Source organism: Dromiciops gliroides, chromosome 5, assembly GCF_019393635.1.
Source record: "Dromiciops gliroides isolate mDroGli1 chromosome 5, mDroGli1.pri, whole genome shotgun sequence".
Lineage (NCBI taxonomy): Eukaryota > Metazoa > Chordata > Mammalia > Microbiotheria > Microbiotheriidae > Dromiciops > Dromiciops gliroides.
The window spans coordinates 213,095,942-213,114,018 of NC_057865.1; the positions used below are offsets into that span (position 1 = coordinate 213,095,942).

General features: G+C 40.0%; 1 protein-coding gene across 1 annotated transcript in view; it reads right to left on the reverse strand.

Annotated features, from left to right (window-relative positions):
• MRPS35 (mitochondrial ribosomal protein S35) overlaps positions 1-14,709 on the reverse strand; it is a gene marked incomplete at its 5' end in the record, with an annotated part of 36,637 nt that extends 21,928 nt beyond the window's left edge. The window contains 5 exons of the mRNA XM_043967632.1: positions 4,426-4,565; positions 6,348-6,408; positions 9,594-9,761; positions 10,259-10,299; positions 14,535-14,709. Coding sequence (XP_043823567.1) covers positions 4,426-4,565; positions 6,348-6,408; positions 9,594-9,761; positions 10,259-10,299; positions 14,535-14,709 — 585 coding nt within the window. The remainder of the gene's footprint in view (positions 1-4,425; positions 4,566-6,347; positions 6,409-9,593; positions 9,762-10,258; positions 10,300-14,534) is intronic.
• Between the last annotated feature and the right edge of the window lie 3,368 nt (positions 14,710-18,077).

The following is an 18,077-nucleotide window of genomic DNA, read 5'->3' on the forward strand; positions in this document are numbered from 1 at the left end:
TGAGAGCAGTCTTTAAAGTGTTGAAGTGCTGTCAATGGTTCAACTGGATCACTGTGTGCAACCAAACCTCCAACATAAATTTCAACTAGTTTTTTTATTTCATTTATTCCTTTATTTTTAGCAATTTTCTGTGATAAATCAGCATCAAGTAATGTTTGGAGATGCTCAGAATGAGTTAAGTATCCATAAGCTCTTCAGTATTATTCTCATCAACATGTTTGGTAGCCATGTTTCCAGACATCTTCCCATCGGGATTGCCACTACTAAATCTTGTCTGAAAGGATCAGGTTTTGGGAATTGCATGTTTGCTGCTTCCTATGTCCAGCACAAGTGGAGTTGCTGACATCGACCTCTTTTGGGGGGGGGGGGCAGGGCAATGAGGGTTAAGTGACTTGCCCAGGGTCACACAGCTAGTGTCAAGTGTCTGAGGCCAGATTTGAACTCAGGTCTCCCTGAATCCAGGGTCGGTGCTTTGTCTACTACGCCACCTAGCTGCCCCCAACATCAACCTCTTAAATGCCAAACCTTATGGCCTTTTCCCAATGTTTACCCATCTCAAACTCTTTGCAGCACTTGGCACTGGGGACCACCTCCTGTCCTGCATACTCTCTCATCTCTTGATTCTTCTCCTACCTATCAGATTCTTCCTTTTCAGTCTCCTTTGACAATTGATCATCCATATCATGACCCTTAACCAGGAGTGTTCCCCTGGGATCTTTTTTCAACTGTCTTTAATATCTAATTTGTTCACATCTGAGGGTTTTACTTTTCATCTCTATGCAAATGATTCTCAAACCTCTAGTCTCTCCTAAACTCAAGGAATACATCTCCAGCTGCCTGCTGGATATTTCAAATTGGCTGTTCCAGAAACATTTTAAACTCAACATGTCCAAAATGGAACTCATCTTCCCCAACTATTTTTATTATTATAGTTTATTTAGTAACATGATTATTGCTATCTTGTTGCTTTGAGACTACGTCTCCCCATCTTACCTAGGCTGTAGCTGCCACTCAGGAGTTGATCCCACTTGTTGATTAGCACAAAGGCTTCTAACCTGGGCTTGTCTACCCATCCTTAAGCAGCCAGTTGTGCTCCTGGGAGCTCACCAGACTGATGCTGGATTTAGTGTAGATCTTTAGTGAAGACTGCAGCCCTGCTGCAGTTCAGAACTCAAGCTCAAGTAATCCACCAGCTTCCTCTTCCCCAGGAGCAGAGATTATGATGCACCCCCATGCCCAGTGATAGCTTTTGTTTTAATATCACCCAGAAAATTCCTCCCCATCCAAAAACTCATCCCTTTTTAACAAAGAATATAAAAAAGAAGGGGGAAATTTTTCAGCAAAACAAAACAATATAACAACCATGTCTAGTATTATATACAGGGTCTGTAGAACAATCTAGAATTATACTAGACAAGTTCTTAAACTGAATATGCCCTTTGTCCTAGGAATAGCTTTACTATTCCCACATGGAGGTAAAAGACAAAAATAAAAGCTTTATACATGCAAAATTATTTGTAGCAATACTTTTTGTGGTTGCAAAGAACTGGAAACAAAGTGGGTGGCCACTGACTGGAGAATGGCTGAACATACTGTGGCAGATGAATGAAATGGTCATTTGCTGTGCCAAAAGAAATGACAAAATATGAAAAATTCATAGAGACTTGGAAAAACTTGTATGAACTAAAGAAGAGAGAAGTCAAAACACTAAAACAATTTACCCAATGACCACAATAATATAAAGTAAAAGAAGGCTAGAAAGACATCAGATTTCTTTTGCTTTTATATCACCTTCATTTCAAAATATATTCCTCCCTTCTCCCCAACATAGGAAGCAATCCTTTGTATAAGAGAATCTCTAAAAAGAGGGGGAAAAAAGTGGGTCAGCAAAACCAATCAACTAATCGAATGAATCTAATAATATATATATATATATATATATATATATATATATATATATATATATAATATTCAATACCCATAAATTCCTCCACCTCTGTAAAGAACGGAGGGAAATGTATTTTTTCAACTCTTTTCTCAGGCCAACCTTCTTGGTTATTATGATTACAAAGCTTTCATTTTTTTGTTCTTTCTATTTACACTGATGGAGTCACGTTATGTAGCTATTCAATCAATTAACAAGATTTCTCCATTCTGCCTCCACAATACATCTCACATTGCCCCTTCCTCTCTACTGACATGGACACCACTCTAGTTCAGGCTCTTATCACCTCTCCTTTGGATTACTGCAATAGCCTCCTCAATGGGTTCCCTCCCCCATTTCTCTCCTCTCCAATCCTTTCTCAGCACAGACGACAAATTATTTTCCTAAAGCCCAGGCTGACCATGTCATTCCTGTAGTCAATAAACCTAATAGCTCAAAAAAATAAATAAGCAAAAAATTAAATAAATAAATAAATATGTTTTTTTAAAAGTTAGGGGCACCTAGGCGCAGTGGATAGAGCACCAGCCCTGGATTCAGGAGGATCTGAGTTCAAATCCAACCTCAGACACTTAACACTTAATAATAGCTGGGTGACCCTGGGCAAGTCACTTAACCCCAATTGCCTCACCAAAGGGGAAAAAAAAAGTTATAAAAATAACAAACCTAATGGCTCACAAATGCCTCTGGGACAAGATCCGTTCTTCTGGTTGGTTTGTAAAGCCCTTTACAGCCTGTGCTCAACATACCTTTCCAACTTAATTATGTCTTATTCCCCTTCCCACATGGTCATGGCAAATCAGTCTTCTCTGGGTTCCTTACATAGAGCATACGTCTTCTGTTTCTATGACAGGCTGTTCTCCATGTCCGGAATCTATTCTTTTCTCACCTCAGCCTCTTAGAATCTCTCATTTCCTTCAGAACTCAGCTCAAACATCACCTTCCACATGCAGTCTTTCCTGATCCCTTCAACTACTAGTGTCTTCTACTCCAAAATTAGCAGCCATTTATTTAGTATATGTTGTGCATTTAATAATATATGTAGGGCAGCTTAGTGGCACAATAGACAAAGCAGAGGCCCTGGATTGAGGAGGACCTGAGCTCAAATCCGGCCTCAGACACTTGACACTTACTAGCTGTGTGACCCTGGGCAAGTCACTTAACCCTCATTGCCCCATGCCAAAAATTAAAAAAAAAAATAATATATGTACATGTTATCTCCATCCCCTGCCCTCACCCCCTGACGCCCAAATTCAAGTCCTTGAATGCTCCTGAGTATAGGGACTGTTTCATCTTTTTCTTTGTATTTCTAAGGCCTACTACAATACTCAGAACACAGTGGGTGTTTAATAAATGCTTGCTTACTGATTGATTGCTTACTTCCCTGCATTGGTTCATATGTCTTCCCATGGTTCTTTGAATTCTTCATATTCATCATTTCTTATACCATAGTAATATTCTTTTACCTTCATTTATCACAAACAGCAATTTGTTTACCTAATTGGCATTTCCTTGTTCCCAGTCCTTTGTTACCAGAAATACTGTCGTGAATATTTTGCTGTATATGGAACCTTTCTTTGGAAGTCTGTGACCTCCTTGGAGGTATATGCCTAGCAGGTATGAGTACTTTAGATAATTTTTAAAAAGCTACTTTTCTTATTTTTAAAAAGAATTCCAAACTGCCATCCAGAAAAGTTTATCTAGATTTAAGGAAAGCATCTGACTGCTTTCTTGTAGAAAAGACCCAATGATGTTGGCTAGACAATAGTGAGGTAGATTTGGAACTAGTTCAATTACCAAAAAAGTGGACACTAATGGGTAAATGTCAACTAAGAGAGAAATCTCTATTGAAGTATACCAGTGATCTGCAGGTGGCCCTTACTCTTTTACATATTTACCAATGATCTGTATAAAGGCTGATACAATACACACACACACACACACACACACACAAATTAAAATTGCAGATGACACAAAACTGGGAAGGATAGTTAATACAATGGACAATAGAATCAGAATTCAAAACAATTTTAAAAGGTTAGAATGTTGGGTTGAATATGATAAGAGGAAATTTAATTACAATTAATGTAATCTTATACTTGGGTTCAAAATATTCACTTTACAAGCATAAGATGTGGGAGGTATAGCTAGTCAGAGAAAGATGTGTGGTTTTTGTAGATGGCGAGCTCAATATGAGCCAACCGTGTGACATGGCAGTCATGAAAGCTAATTCAATCTTAGACCACACCAAGAAAAGTCTAGAGCCCAGGAGTAGGTAGGTCCCCATCACACTCTACCCTGGCCAGATGCCACCTTAAGTATAATAGTGCTTAAATGTGACATCTCTAAAATTAGCCATCAGTGAAGTAGTTTGATTAAACAATGTTAATTTATTTAAAAGGTGAGCCTAAGAAATTTTGGGTTCTCATTTCTTAAGATAAATATGGTACAATGCTTCTTACTTTTTCTAAAAGTTCTCTTACCTTTAATGTTACAACTCTTGCTTTCGGATTATGAAGAGATGGTCCTGCTGAAACATAACTAGCTGTCTCAATTTCGATGGGAAAATGCTTCTCACATTTCTCATCACTGTCCAGTGCACTTGGCCAATCTGTGCAGAAATCTGGAAATTTCAAAGTAAGTTTATTTCAAATATGGTTATGTGGAGAATATGGAGTCCCCACCAGATTCCAATGGCCTTCGTTTACCAAAGTACAAAAATAATCATGACTTGGTTTATAAAATAGTTTCACATACATTATCTTATTTGATACTCATATTAAGCTTGTCATCAAATGCATGTAAAATGCTTTGCAAACCTTAAAGTACTATAAAAACGTAAATAATGATGGCAATGAAGTGAGAAAGCCAAAGCAGTCAATATTATCCCCATTTAAAGATGAAAAAAATAAAGCTCAGGAATATTCAGTGACTTACCCAAAATCATACAAGCAAAGCTCTGACTAGAACCCAGATCTCCTGGCTCATATTTCTGTGTTCTTTCAGCTAAAGAACTTCTCTTCCAGAGCTCTCATCCTGTCCATGGCCTTTCCTCACTTTCTCCTCACTCCTATTCTTCCCCTTCCTTTTCTCCCCACCACCCAGTTCATTACAGTCTAATACATAATCAATTCAAGGGCACAACTAATATTTACAAGATTGTGAGGGCATTTAGGGATAAAAATGAATTATAGTGAAATAGCATACAAGTATTATTTTACATTGCTTAGTTAACTTGGCAGAGGTTTAAAGCATAAAGAGTCTCTTCCAGGCACCTCCCTGTAATCATTTCCCTCCTTCTCCAAGTTGAAATTCCAGATACAGGCCAGATCCTCCCTTCAGAAAGGGTGGAACTTTGGAAAGAGTATGTCTATTCTTTTTGGTGCTACTTTCTGGGTATGTTTGGCCTAGGGCCTAAACTACTGATCACAGCCAATGAGAAGTCAGAATCCAATAGTGAAAGCCCATCCCAGATTGAGGTGGGAACAGGAGCACTAGGATTACCTAGCATCTCTGAAGCTTTGTTCTTCGGTCTTTGCTCTCAAGGCTCTTCTAACAGGTGATTCCCTCAGGCCATTCCACTCTGTGATCAATTCAACCTACAATATTTTTTATCATTCTTGAATTCAATTTCTCTAAAAAGCCAGTCACAAATTTGTCCCTGGCTATATATAGCCAGTCTACTTACTAAACCTAGAGGTCCTCTTTCCCTTGGAAGATTCAACATATTTCATTCTTGTTGTTTCACTTAGCCTAAATACTCCTTGACATATATTTCTTCAATTTTTACTATATTAAATTTTATTTAGTAATGCTACTCTCTAAATGTTTTATTTTGCCTTTTTACATATGGATTTTCTATATTAACTAAACTGTAAGTTTCCTTAAGGCAGCAGGGTCTAGAACAGGACACTACAGTATATAGTGTTTATATAATTTAGTGTTTACTAATTAGCATTTACTTAGTGCTTTAAAGTTTGCACAGTTCTTTACAGATTTACATACTCAATTGATCCTCACAACACCCTATGATGTAGGTAGCTATTATTATCCTCATTTTATAGATGAAGAAGCTAAAGTTGAGAGGTTAAGTGACTTGCCCAGGGTCACACAGCTTAGCTAAGTGGCTGAAGCAGGATTTTAATTCAGGTCTTCCTGACTCCAAGTCCCATACTCTATCCATAGTGTCACCTAGAGTTTATCCAATAAATTCACTAAATACAGCTAAAGGACTGGTAAGAAGCATGGGAGAAATAATATCAAATCAAAAGAAAAGGAGAAGTTTAACAAAAATTTTTTAAAAAACAAAAAGGTTTTGCAGTGTGTTACAGTTATATTACAGTTTATATTTTTTGCACTATTTACATAAACATTAATTTGACTGTTTTCTTAAATAATCACTCACCTTTAAGAGCTGCACAGTGCTTTTTGATTGCTACAGGAGTCAAATGTAAGAAATTGGGGATCTGAAATGAATCCACATTCAAGCAAATAAGTTAATAAAATATCTTTAAAAGATTCTTTTAAAGATTTGTGGAAACTAAAGCAAAGCTGTGGGTTGCAACACCATATGGGGTCACAAAAAATCTGGCAATAATAAAAGGGGTTATGTATACCTATTTTATAAACCTATATACCGGGGGTCGAGTAAAAATTTCTCAGGTGAAAAGGGATTGAGTGGAAAAAGTTTAAGAAGCCCTGAACTAAAAAGAATACTACCTCAATGAACTTTCTGATATACAACAACAGCGTTTCTCCTTCAAGTTGCTCTCAATCTTTACTGTTTGGGTTAGGTCATTGAACCAGTTCAGAATCTACCTAAAATTCCCAAGCCAGCCCACATGGTTATGGGAAGAGTCTTTATCAAATGTGTTAAGGGCTAAAATTCTAGCTAAACTGTCTAAACTATTTAATGAGTGGTCGCCAATAAATTATAAGCTTTAGCAAGAGTTAGACTTTTAAGCATTTATTAAGGAGAATAAGAATTTGGTAAAGAGAGAGAAAGGCCTACATTCATCTATCTATTAAAGGGAGAGCACATTTCTAGCCCCACTCTCCACCAGCGTCCTCAGGAAAGAGAACCAGACAGAGCGCTAGTCTCTTCCTTCTTCCTCCCACTAGCCCGCGTCACTTCTTTTTCCAAAGAAAAGACTCCTGGTCTTGCCCTCAAAGACCTTCGCTTCATGGGCGGAACTCTTCTACAGTAAGTCTCCAGCAGGTGGCGTCATTCCAATCGTTACAAATGCTTTGCTAAAATTCAGTTATGCTATATCTACAGCATTCTTATGAGTGACCAGTGTGACAACACTGGCAAAAAATAGTAAGTCCAGTGTAGCCTTTTTTTGCTTTCTTTTGTGGAGAAACTGTTCTATTAGCTCAAACCATCAATAAGCATTCTGAAGCATTTAGAAGACAATGTGTGATACAAAGAGGCCCATCTGTGACCAATGACTGGCTTCTTCACCATGACAGTGCTCTAGCATACAGAGCACTTTCTATGATGCCATTTTTGAACAAAAATACCCACCTTACTCAACACATATTGGCCCATACTGTTTTGTGTTATTTGTAAAATTCAAAGCAACTCTCAAACATCAAAATTTTGTCACCCAAGGATACTGGAAAGAATGCCCTGTGAGGATCATTCCACAAAGAAACATCTGAAAATTGTTTTCAGCCATGGCAGCATCACTTAAAGCATATGGCCTCCCAAAGTGACAATCTGCATGAGAGATATGGCAGATAAATCCTAGCATGTTGTTTTAAAAATAAAAACCTAGTTAAGTTGCAGTCACACTCGTTTCCATTACATTTATCGTTAATCTCCTTATTAATGCATCCACTCTTCAAGCCAATTCCCTATGTATGTCTAGTCATAGGGACTGGGGATAAATGCTAGACCTGTGATTCACTGATATGGAGAACTCCCAGATGAGGCAGTTCCCACAATCAATGCATATCTGCAGCTTCTCTTCAGCTCAAGAGTCTTAGAGCATTTCCTAAAGCAGTAAGAGGTAAAGTGGTTTACCCTGGGTCACATAGTCAATGTGTCAGAGGCAAGATTTGAACTCAGGTCTTCTGGACTCTGAGGTCAGTTTTCTATCTGCTATGCCACGCTCCCCAATGTGCATATACATGAAATAAATCTTATCAAGCTTCCCTGTCATCAGGAGCACTTATAATTTCTTAGCTCTAGTGTAATTTCCTTAGATCCCTTCGAACATATCCTTTAAAAGGTCAATCCAAAATTTTCTTTTTTTTTATTTTAGTGAGGCAATTGGGGTTAAGTGACTTGCCTAATGTCACACAGCTTGTAAGTGTTAAGTGTCTGAGGCCGGATTTGAACTCAGGTCCTCCTGACTCCAGGGCTGGTGCTCAATCTACTGCGCCACCTAGCTGCCCCAATCCAAAATTTTCTACAACTATTACCATTAATTTTTCTCCAAAGCTCATTTCCAGCATTCTCATTCAGCCAACTTTCTTTCTGAGTCAAAAAGAATCTCATTTACCAAAAACTCACATTCACAGGGTTCATTAAGTTTTTTCTCTATAACCCTGTGAGGTATATAGTACAAGTATTATTATCCCTGCTTTATAAAAGAGGGAAATGGCTATGAAACGTTAAATGACTTACTTCAGGTCACACGGCTATGAAGTATCTAAAGTGGGATTTGTAACGATTGGAATGACGCCACCTGCTGGAGACTTACTGTAGTAAAGCTCCGCCATGAAGTGAAGGTCTCTGAGAGCAAGACCATGAGTCTTTTCTTTGGCATCAGGAAGTGACGTTTGCTGGTGGGAGGAAGAAGGGGGCGCCTGGCTCTCTGTCTGGCTTCTTTTCCTGGGGACCCTGGTGGAGAGCGGAGCTAGAAATGTGCTCTCCCTTTAATAGATAGATGAATGTAGGCCTTTCTCTCTCTCTTTACCAAATTCTTATTCTCCTTAATAAGTGCTTAAAAGTCTAACTCTTGCTAAAGCTTATAATTTATTGGCGACCACTCATTAGATATTTTAGACAGACTAGCTAAAATTTTAGCCCTTAACAGATTCAAAATGGTTTAGTGTACCATAACAGACATAACACTAGTTAGTTACAGATACTATTTAAAAGAAGAAATCGTCTCCAGTATAAATCACCTTAGTAGCCCTATTTTCTTTACAAAAATAAAAAATCCCATGGTTCACATATCATTAAATATATAAAGGATCTGCTCACATATTATAGTTTTTTATCAATCAAATTATCAGTGTGGAACCTCACTGTTTCAGGAGGGAAGAAGTTGGGGCTCACTTGGTTCATCAATACTATCTTTCTGGAGGGTGAGAAAAAGGGAACTATCTGGACCTAGAGTAGAATTTTCACATTCTTCTCTCTGAGGAAATGTCTCATTTCTTCATACTTTACCTTCCTAGTCACACAGTGAAAGCAATAGAGATAAGTAGTATGGGTAGCAGCTCCATTTACTGAACTTGGATTCCTATGGCCCTGCCTTCTTGGGATAATTAAGAACATACTACATTTATTACATGGGCACATAGTAAAGTTAAATCTGAGGATATTACACCTTAGCTCAGCTACCAAATGCAAGTGAACATCCCTTTTTTTTCCTTTTTTTTTTTTTTTAACCAATAGAATTGAAGCTCATTTTACCTTTAAAAGTTCCAGATTTCCCTCCTTGGCCATGGGCACTCCTTTTTCTACCGGATAGCCCATCCGAATAGGAAGAGGCACTGCTGAGGGTTTAAATGGTGCTGCAGCCGGGTAAACACTCATCCAGTCCTGGTCAACTGTCATCTTTGTTGTCCTAGGACTTAGAACCTAAAAGAATAAACATAAGTATTTAAACAGGAATTTATTTGTTCATGTTTAATTTTTTTCTTTTAAAAAGGATTTTTTAAAAAAAGCAGTGACAAAATAAAGTGAAATATCTGCAATGGTGAGCAGTGACTTGGGTTTTAGTTTCAGAAATTTCATGGAATAAGAGGTACTACTTATCCCTTTTTAAAACAATATATCAGAATTTATCCATCCCACTGAGGAAGAATATTTCACTAAAGTACCATTCTCACTGTCTCCTCAAACTCTAAGTAGAGGACTTCACCTTCCCTTACTTCCTTCCCTGAAAATTATTCCCCTCCATTCATTAATTCACATTATATAAACATATTTTATAATTGGGTTATTATAGTTTATTTTATTTGAAACAAGGAGGACAATCCTTGAAGTAACTATATATCAAACATATATGTAAACATTTAGATTTCCCAAAATAATTCCTCAAAAATTTCTTGGTCAACATTACTTTTATTACTTACCTGTTTTCTGTTTTTTCCATCTTTCGATGTTTTAATGCTTTCTGTAAAATAAAGAATTTAACTATAAATTCATAAGGCAACTCAAAGTTACTTAACATTTAAAATTAAAGGATAGTAGAGATCAGCAAAGATGGAGAAGAAGGAAGCAATGCAGTCAACTCCTCCCTAAACTGGTACAACAAAGACTTTAGAAAGCGCATCAAGTCAAGACATGACTGTGAAATCCAAGGAAAAATCATGAGTTATTCTTCTGGCTGAGGTCAGCATAGGTCTGAGGGCAGTAGGGACTGGATCTAGCCAGGAAGATGACAGGCAGAGCCTGCCAGCACCAAGACTGAATTGGAACCTACATGCTAGGACCCAGCAGTTCTTGAAAACAGCTGGGTCAAGTCTGATGGGGGCAGGAACAGATCCAATGTGGACTGAAGAGGTGATCTACACCTTTAGATGATAGGTTTGACAGAGGGCAAGGAAAAGGAAAAGAAAGCTGTAGTTATGTGATTTTGACCTCAAATGTCACGGGCATGTCAAATAAATCAAATTACTAATATCAAAAATGGAAAAAAAGGGCTGCTAGGTGGCACCTAATACCCAATACCTAATACCCTCATTGCCCCGCAAAAACAAAAAAAAAGAGAAAAAAACATGAAAAAACAACTGAAAAAAAAAATGAAGACTCAAGGAAATCATTAGAAACTATTTCACCCAACAATATGCCTTTAAAACCAAAACCAAAACTTAATTTTTTTTTTAACAGGGCAATGAGGGTTAAGTGACTTGCCCAGGGTCACATAGCTGGCACCTGTTAGGTGTCTGATGCCAGATTTGAACTCAGATCCTCCTGAATCCAGGACCAGTGCTTTATCTACTGTGCCACCTAGCTGCCCCCACCCCCTCCTTTTTTTTTTTTTTGGTTAACCAAAACTTAAAGGAAATGAGTGAATACTTACAAAAATATAAAATACCCAAGTTAATAGGGAAAAAAAATCAAATCAGAGAATTTAAATAACCCAATCCCAGAAAAAGAAATTGTACAAACCAGAAATGACTCTCCCACCCCCACCCCCACCCCCGGGGGGGAAAACAACCCAGAAACAAAGCAATTTATAAAGGAATTCTGCCAAACATTCAAAGAACAATTAATTCCAGTATTGTTTAAACTGGACAAGCTATGGTAATGGAGAAATAACAGATTTGTGTGGGAAGTACAATATTCTAACTATTTCTCCATGTAAGCTATTTTCTTTTTCTTAAAAAAAAAAAAAAAAAAAAAACAGGGGCGGCTAGGTGGCGCAGTGGATAAAGCACCGGCCCTGGATTCAGGAGTACCTGAGTTCAAATCTGGCCTCAGACACTTGACACTTACTAGCTGTGTGACCCTGGGCAAGTCACTTAACCCCCGTTGCCATTAAAAAAAACAAACAAACATCTTTTGACACCTGATTGGTTTAGGGGACTAAAGGCTCAAGCTGTTCCTGTTACCTCTTGGTCACCTGACTACAAAACAGTCAAAAGGTAACTCTAGGGGCAGCTAGGTGGCGAAGTGGATAGAGCACCAGCCCTGGAGTCAGGAGTACCTGAGTTCAAATCTGGCCTCAGACACTTAACACTTACTAGCTGTGTGACCCTGGGCAAGTCACTTAACCCCAATTGCCTCACTTAAAAAAAAAAAAGGTAACTACTCTTGCTCTGAGGTTTGTCTGGTGAACAATGAGAAACAAAGACACAGGAACCTCAATAAGGTGAATGAACTCAAGGTGTCCTCTTCCTTTTAACTGTTGAATGACCTATGATCTTTAAAAAATTAATTTATTCCAATTCTATCCCTTATTTTATCCCAATATCAAACCCAGATTACCAAAGGACTGGCCTGAGTCTGGTTCAGCCCAAAAGAATTGGCTTAATTTGTAGGACTGGTATAGAATGATCTCACTGAAGTAGATGGGCAGTGCAGAAGTTTATGGTCTGGTGGTGGAACCTCTAGAGATGGTTACAGCTTACTATGAAGTGCCTGGGGGAATGGAGAGTAAACTGTCTTTGACCATTAAACAAGTGTTCTGATAATAACTGCCTTTGACCATTAAACAAGCAGTCTGATAATGATAACTATGATGAGTCTTTTAGGCTCACCAGCTGAGCTGGCCTGTCAGCCTGGTAATTTAAGCCTCCTCCAACTTCTACTCAGAAATCATTGAAAGGGATTTTCAATCCCTTAGAATAGGGATATTCTAATTGGGGGGGGGGAAGAAATAGAAAATAGAAAAGGAATCCTCTTCTATTTCTCAATAAAAAAGGCAAATGCCGAAGGTGAAGTACCCTAGGACCTAATGCCTCTGAACACTAATGGTTATCACCTAAGTTCTCAGTGGGAGACTATGGAAAGAAGACCCGTTCCAACTTTAAGTGAAATGGGGAAAGAACTGCTTGATTTTGAATGGCTTTTCCGGAAATGCATGGCAGCTGAACAAGCAATCCTCAGTCCCATAACAGTAAACAGATGGTCACTATATCGAGTAATGGCATGTGAGACCTCAACACTGAAAGAAAAATGCAAACTAAGGTAGATCCTTAGAATTGTAGAGTTGTCTAATAACTGTGCTAAAGGAGGAAAATGTTTTGTTTTGTTTTGTTCTTATTTGGTAGTCAAGAAAGAAATCTGTTCAGTCATGTCTGACACTTTGTGACCCCATTTGGGTTTTTCTTGACAAAGATACTGGAGGGGCTTGCCATTTCCTTCTCCGGCTCATTTTACAGATGAGGAAACTGAGGCAAACAGGGTTAGGTGACTTAGCCAGAGTCCCACAGTAGTAAGTGTCTGAGGCCATATCTGAACTCAGGAAGATGACTCTTCCTGATTTCAGGCCCAGTACTCTATCCACTGTGCTACCCTACCTGCCCATCTCAGAGACCAAGCATAATTTTGCTACTTGGACTTTGTTGTGAATCTTTGGTGTTAAGTCACTTGAGGAGGTCCTTGAAAGGACAATGTTTAATTCTCCCCAGGAGCCCAGCACACCTCTGGCAGACTGAATTACCCTATTCTCATATTCAATGCACCCTAACCTAGTTCACCTCGGTTTATATAATGAAGGGTTGTCATTTGCAGGGGGTATTAATCTTGTTTTTGCTTGGATCTAGTAAAGCATCCAAGGACCTGGAAAAATGCAAAGTTGCAGAGAAAAGGCAGGTTTCAGGGACACTGGCTTCCTTGTTCCATGAACAAGACACTTTGTCTCTTGCCTATTCACATTTTTCCTCACTGTCCTCCCTGCCTGAAATGTTCTAACTACTGGTCTCCCTTTCTTCCTTCAAGTGCCAACTAAAATCCTAAAATTTTACTAGAGGGCTTCCCCATCTTTTCTTCATTTTGGTGCCTTCCCTCTATTTATTATTTCCTATTTATCTTGTATATAGCTTGATTTGTCCGTATTTGTTTGTATATTGTCTCCCCCATTAAACTGTATATTCCTCGAGGGCCGGGCCAGTCTTTTGCCTTTTTAAAATATTCTCAGCGTTTTAGCACAGTGCCTGGCACATAGTAGGTGCTTAATAAATGACAACAGGGGGCAGCTAGGTGGCACAGTGGATAAAGCACCGGTTTTGGATTCAGGAGTCCCTCAGACACTTGACACTAGATGTGTGATCCTGGGCAAGGCACTTAACCCTCGTTGCCCTGCAAAAATTAATTAATTAATTAATTAACTTAAATTAATAAAATAAATGAATGGACAACAAATGAATGCCTGATTTCAGCTGCATAGAAGCAAGCACTTCAGTTGGTTAAACAAAAGGGGCGGAGGCTCCTTCCAGAAACATTGGACCAAGGGTTTGGAGCAGGAAGGGTTACCAGGGGCTTTCTTTCAAGTCACAGCTGAAAGCCCACTTTTTCCAAGGAAGCCTTCCTTCCACAGTGCTCCTTAATTCTGGCGTACTCCTCCAGCGACGGTCTCCAATTCGGGCTGCGTATACCTCGTTTGTACATCGGCATGTGGCCTCTGCCATTTGACTGTAAGCTTCTGGAAGGCAGGGCCTGTCTTTTGCCTTTCTTTATCTCCCCAGAGCGTTCCGCAGTGCCTGGCACACGGCTGCTGCTAGTCAATGCTCCGGCCCTGGCCACGCGGCGGGGCGCGATCAAACCCTAAGCCCTCAACTGCTCCCGTCCCCTCTGCCCCAAGCTAGCCCAGGGAAGGACTGGGGGTCGGGAGAGTCAAAGTCTAGAAGGGACCGCGGGGGAAGGACACGGGGGCGTGTAGGGGGGTGTCTGTATGGAACTCACGCGTGTTCGGAACAGGCGGGTCGCTGGCCGGAGAAAAAACCGTAGCGAATGTGCGCACAGCCCAGGTCTGGGGCCGCATAGCACGGCAGAGAGGGAACACGGGCGCCGCCATCGTTTCCTTCAAGCGCAGGGGACGGCAAGCCGCAGAGGACATACGTAGTGACAAAGCGAAGGGGGGCGGGGATTACCGCTGTCTGCGTTTCCTGATGCAGTCCCAGACCCGCCTGTGGATAGATATTATAAAAGATTGATTGGGGGCAGCTAGGTGGCGCAGTGGATAAAGCACTAGCCCTGGATTCAGGAGGACCTGAGTTCAAGTTCGACCTCAGACACTTGACACTTACTAGCTGTGTGACCCTGGGCAAGTCACTTAACCCCAATTGCCTCACCCAAAAAAAAAAAAAAAGATTGATTGGGGGCAGCTAGGTGGCACAGTGGATAAAGCACCGGCCCTGGAGTCAGGAGAACCTGAGTTCAAATCTGGCCTCAGACACTTGACACTTACTAGCTCTGTGACCCTGGACAAGTCACTTAACCCCCATTGCCCCACCAAAAAAATTGAAGGGATGGTGGTAATGATGAGATTGTTATCAAACTCTTGACACTCTAAGTGTGAAATCCTCATCCAATAACTAATGAAGAAGTTCACATACACTAGAAAAAAGGAAAAAACTCAGGCCCTGCCCTCAAGGAGCACACATCCTAATGGAAGAGACAACTTGTAAATTACTATACATATCCAAATAATTTGTACACAGAGGTAATCCCAGGGAAGACACTAGCAGTGGGAGAAGAAGGAGGAGGGCCTGGGAAAAGTCTTCTGCAGAAGGGGAAATCTGAACTGACTCTTGAAAGAAGGTAGGAGTTGGGGGTGAGGAGGGAGAGCATTTCAGGCATGGGGTTCAGCTAATAAAAAAAGACTCAAAATCCTGAGATGGAGCATTGTATGTAAGGAATAGCAAATAGACCTGTGGGTTGTAGAGTATGTGGAGAGGAGTAAAGTGTTAAAAGATTGGAGAGGTAGGAAGGGAGGTTATGAAAGATTATGAAAGGCTTCAAATGATAGGGAATTTTATATTTGATCCTGAAGGTAATATGGAGCCACTAGAGTTATAGAATAAAGGGGGGAGTGGGGAGGGGAGACAGTACATAGTCAGTTCTGTGATTTAGGAAAACCACTTTTGTGGCTGCCTGGAATGGGAAAAGATTTGAGGCAAGAATAATGGGAGTTATGAGTTATGAGTTATGAGCCTACATGATGATGGCAGCTGTATGAGTGGAGAAACAGGAACATGTATGAGATGTTGTGAAATTGGAAATTACAAGACTTGGCAAAAAAAAAATGGATATGTAGAGAGTGAGGAGTTGAGGATGACAGTAAGTTGAGGATGAGTGACTGGGAGGATGGATTATTATTGAGGGAATTAATTTTTTATCCTGTATCTTATATTTGATGTTATACTATAGCAATTCTGTTAAATCTGAAGCCTTTTCTCTCAGTTTTGAGTGGAGAAGCTTACATATGCAAAAGTACAAACCTCCCCATCTCTGATGTCAGATACCAAGGATACAATGCTGCTAGTTAAAGAAAAATTTTGTTTTCAATACTCTCCTAAAACACTGTCTCAGTGTCTCCTGCATGCTTTGTGGGATATTCCTGAGAAACTATGACAACCTGACCTTGTCCCATCTTTAACAATTAAGAGGGTCTTATTGAATTCCCCAGTTGCCAGTAAGTCTTCCCATATCAGGGACCTCAGTGTGGAAGGGCTGCCTCTCCTCTGGACCCAGAGGATGCTTACACATGGAGTTTGGCTCTCAGACAGACTTGTGGTGGAGGACTTGGAGGAAGAAGCAGGCCAGGCTGAGCTCTTATCTCTCCTCTAGGGTAGATAGACTTCTTAACTTTCTGAGCCAAGTGTTCTTTCTTTAATAATATTTGGTATGCTTTAATAAATGCTTAATGCCCCAAACCGATGCTAATGCTTCTAATTTATAAGTAACAAATATATTAGAAACCCCAGATAATTTTCCCTAAACTTGGGACAGAAATAAGGTGACCACATATAATTTTACTTGCCACAGTTTATATGCATATACACGTATATGTATGTATGAGTGATTTGCGCAGGGATAATAATTAATGATATCATTAAATGGGAAACTTCAGTCATCTTGCCTTGTAAGATAAGCATAATGACTTCCATCAAAATAGTTATCTGTAAAAGAAAAATTATATGAAGAACTTGACAAGATGCTCCCAACTAAGTCAATATAACATTGATACTCAGAATTCAGAGCAGAGTGGAACACCAGACTCATGGAGCCATAGCTAGTTCTCATGTTTTCCCTCTCAACATGCAGCAGTCTTCAAAAATCATATAAAGGGCTTACCTATAAGTCTAGTTTTGAGGTTCCAGCATAAATGAATGAAGCATTTATTAAGTGCCTACCATGTACAAATCATTGTGCTAAATGTTGGAGATACAAAAATAGACAGTCCCCATTTTCTTTTCTTTTTTTGTTGGCAGGGCAATGAGGGGTAACTGACTTACCCAAGGTCATATAGCTAGTGTCAAGTATCTGAGGCTAGATTTGAACTCAGGTCCTCCTGAATCCAGGGCAGGTACTTTATCTACTGTACCACCTAGCTGCCCCCTACAGTCTCCATTTTCAAGGAGCTCACATTCCCAATGAGGGAGTTGCAAATCAGATGGAAAGATCCCATGGTCCTTGGGGTGTAGTGGCAATGTAGGGGTTAATGCCTCTTCTTTAATGCTATTTCACTTGATAAAATGATATGTTTTCGATGTTGAATCACTTGACAGTGCCAGTCAATAAACATTTGTTAAGTGCCTACTGTGTACCTGGCCAATGGTCTTTGGTGGCAAGAGCTTTCTTTTGTGGGTTTTCAACAGCTATGGCTGTAGCCCCTAGAGGAGTAGTTGCTAATCTGAATCTCCCAAGGGTTTGGTTCCCAAGATGATAGCTAAGGGCACCAGACTGGAAGCATTATTATTCCCAAGGCACTTGGCTCCTATGCTGTTTCCATCAAGATCTGAGGGGAGATAGTGGTCAAGGTTTTGATGTGTAGGGCACGTGGTACCTTGTCTCTCCCTCAGGGTGACTTGTTGTTCCATCTAGACTGATATGCCTGGTTTATGTATGGGGATGGCTGGACTTCTGTCTACATGATGACCATGAGAGCTGGGCTGGAAGCAGAACTATTGGTCTGGGAGGTACTGCCCACTCCCCCCAGGGCTTCTGGACCCATGCTACCGTTGGAGGCAGTTGGTCCATAGCTGCCCTTGGTGGCAATGAGGAGAGTGGGACCCCTTCCACAATGGCCTAGAGGATATTACTATTACCATGCTCTTGGGCTCAGGATCCTGGGCCTTCTCCACCAAAACCTGAGCTGAAATGGTGGCTAAGGTGATGTGGTTGTTTGATTCACCTAGCACATTGTGATAAAATAATGGAATTTGGAAGATGCCCAGGGGTCCCACCTGAATGATCATACTGGTTGGGAAACCAGCTAGGGAT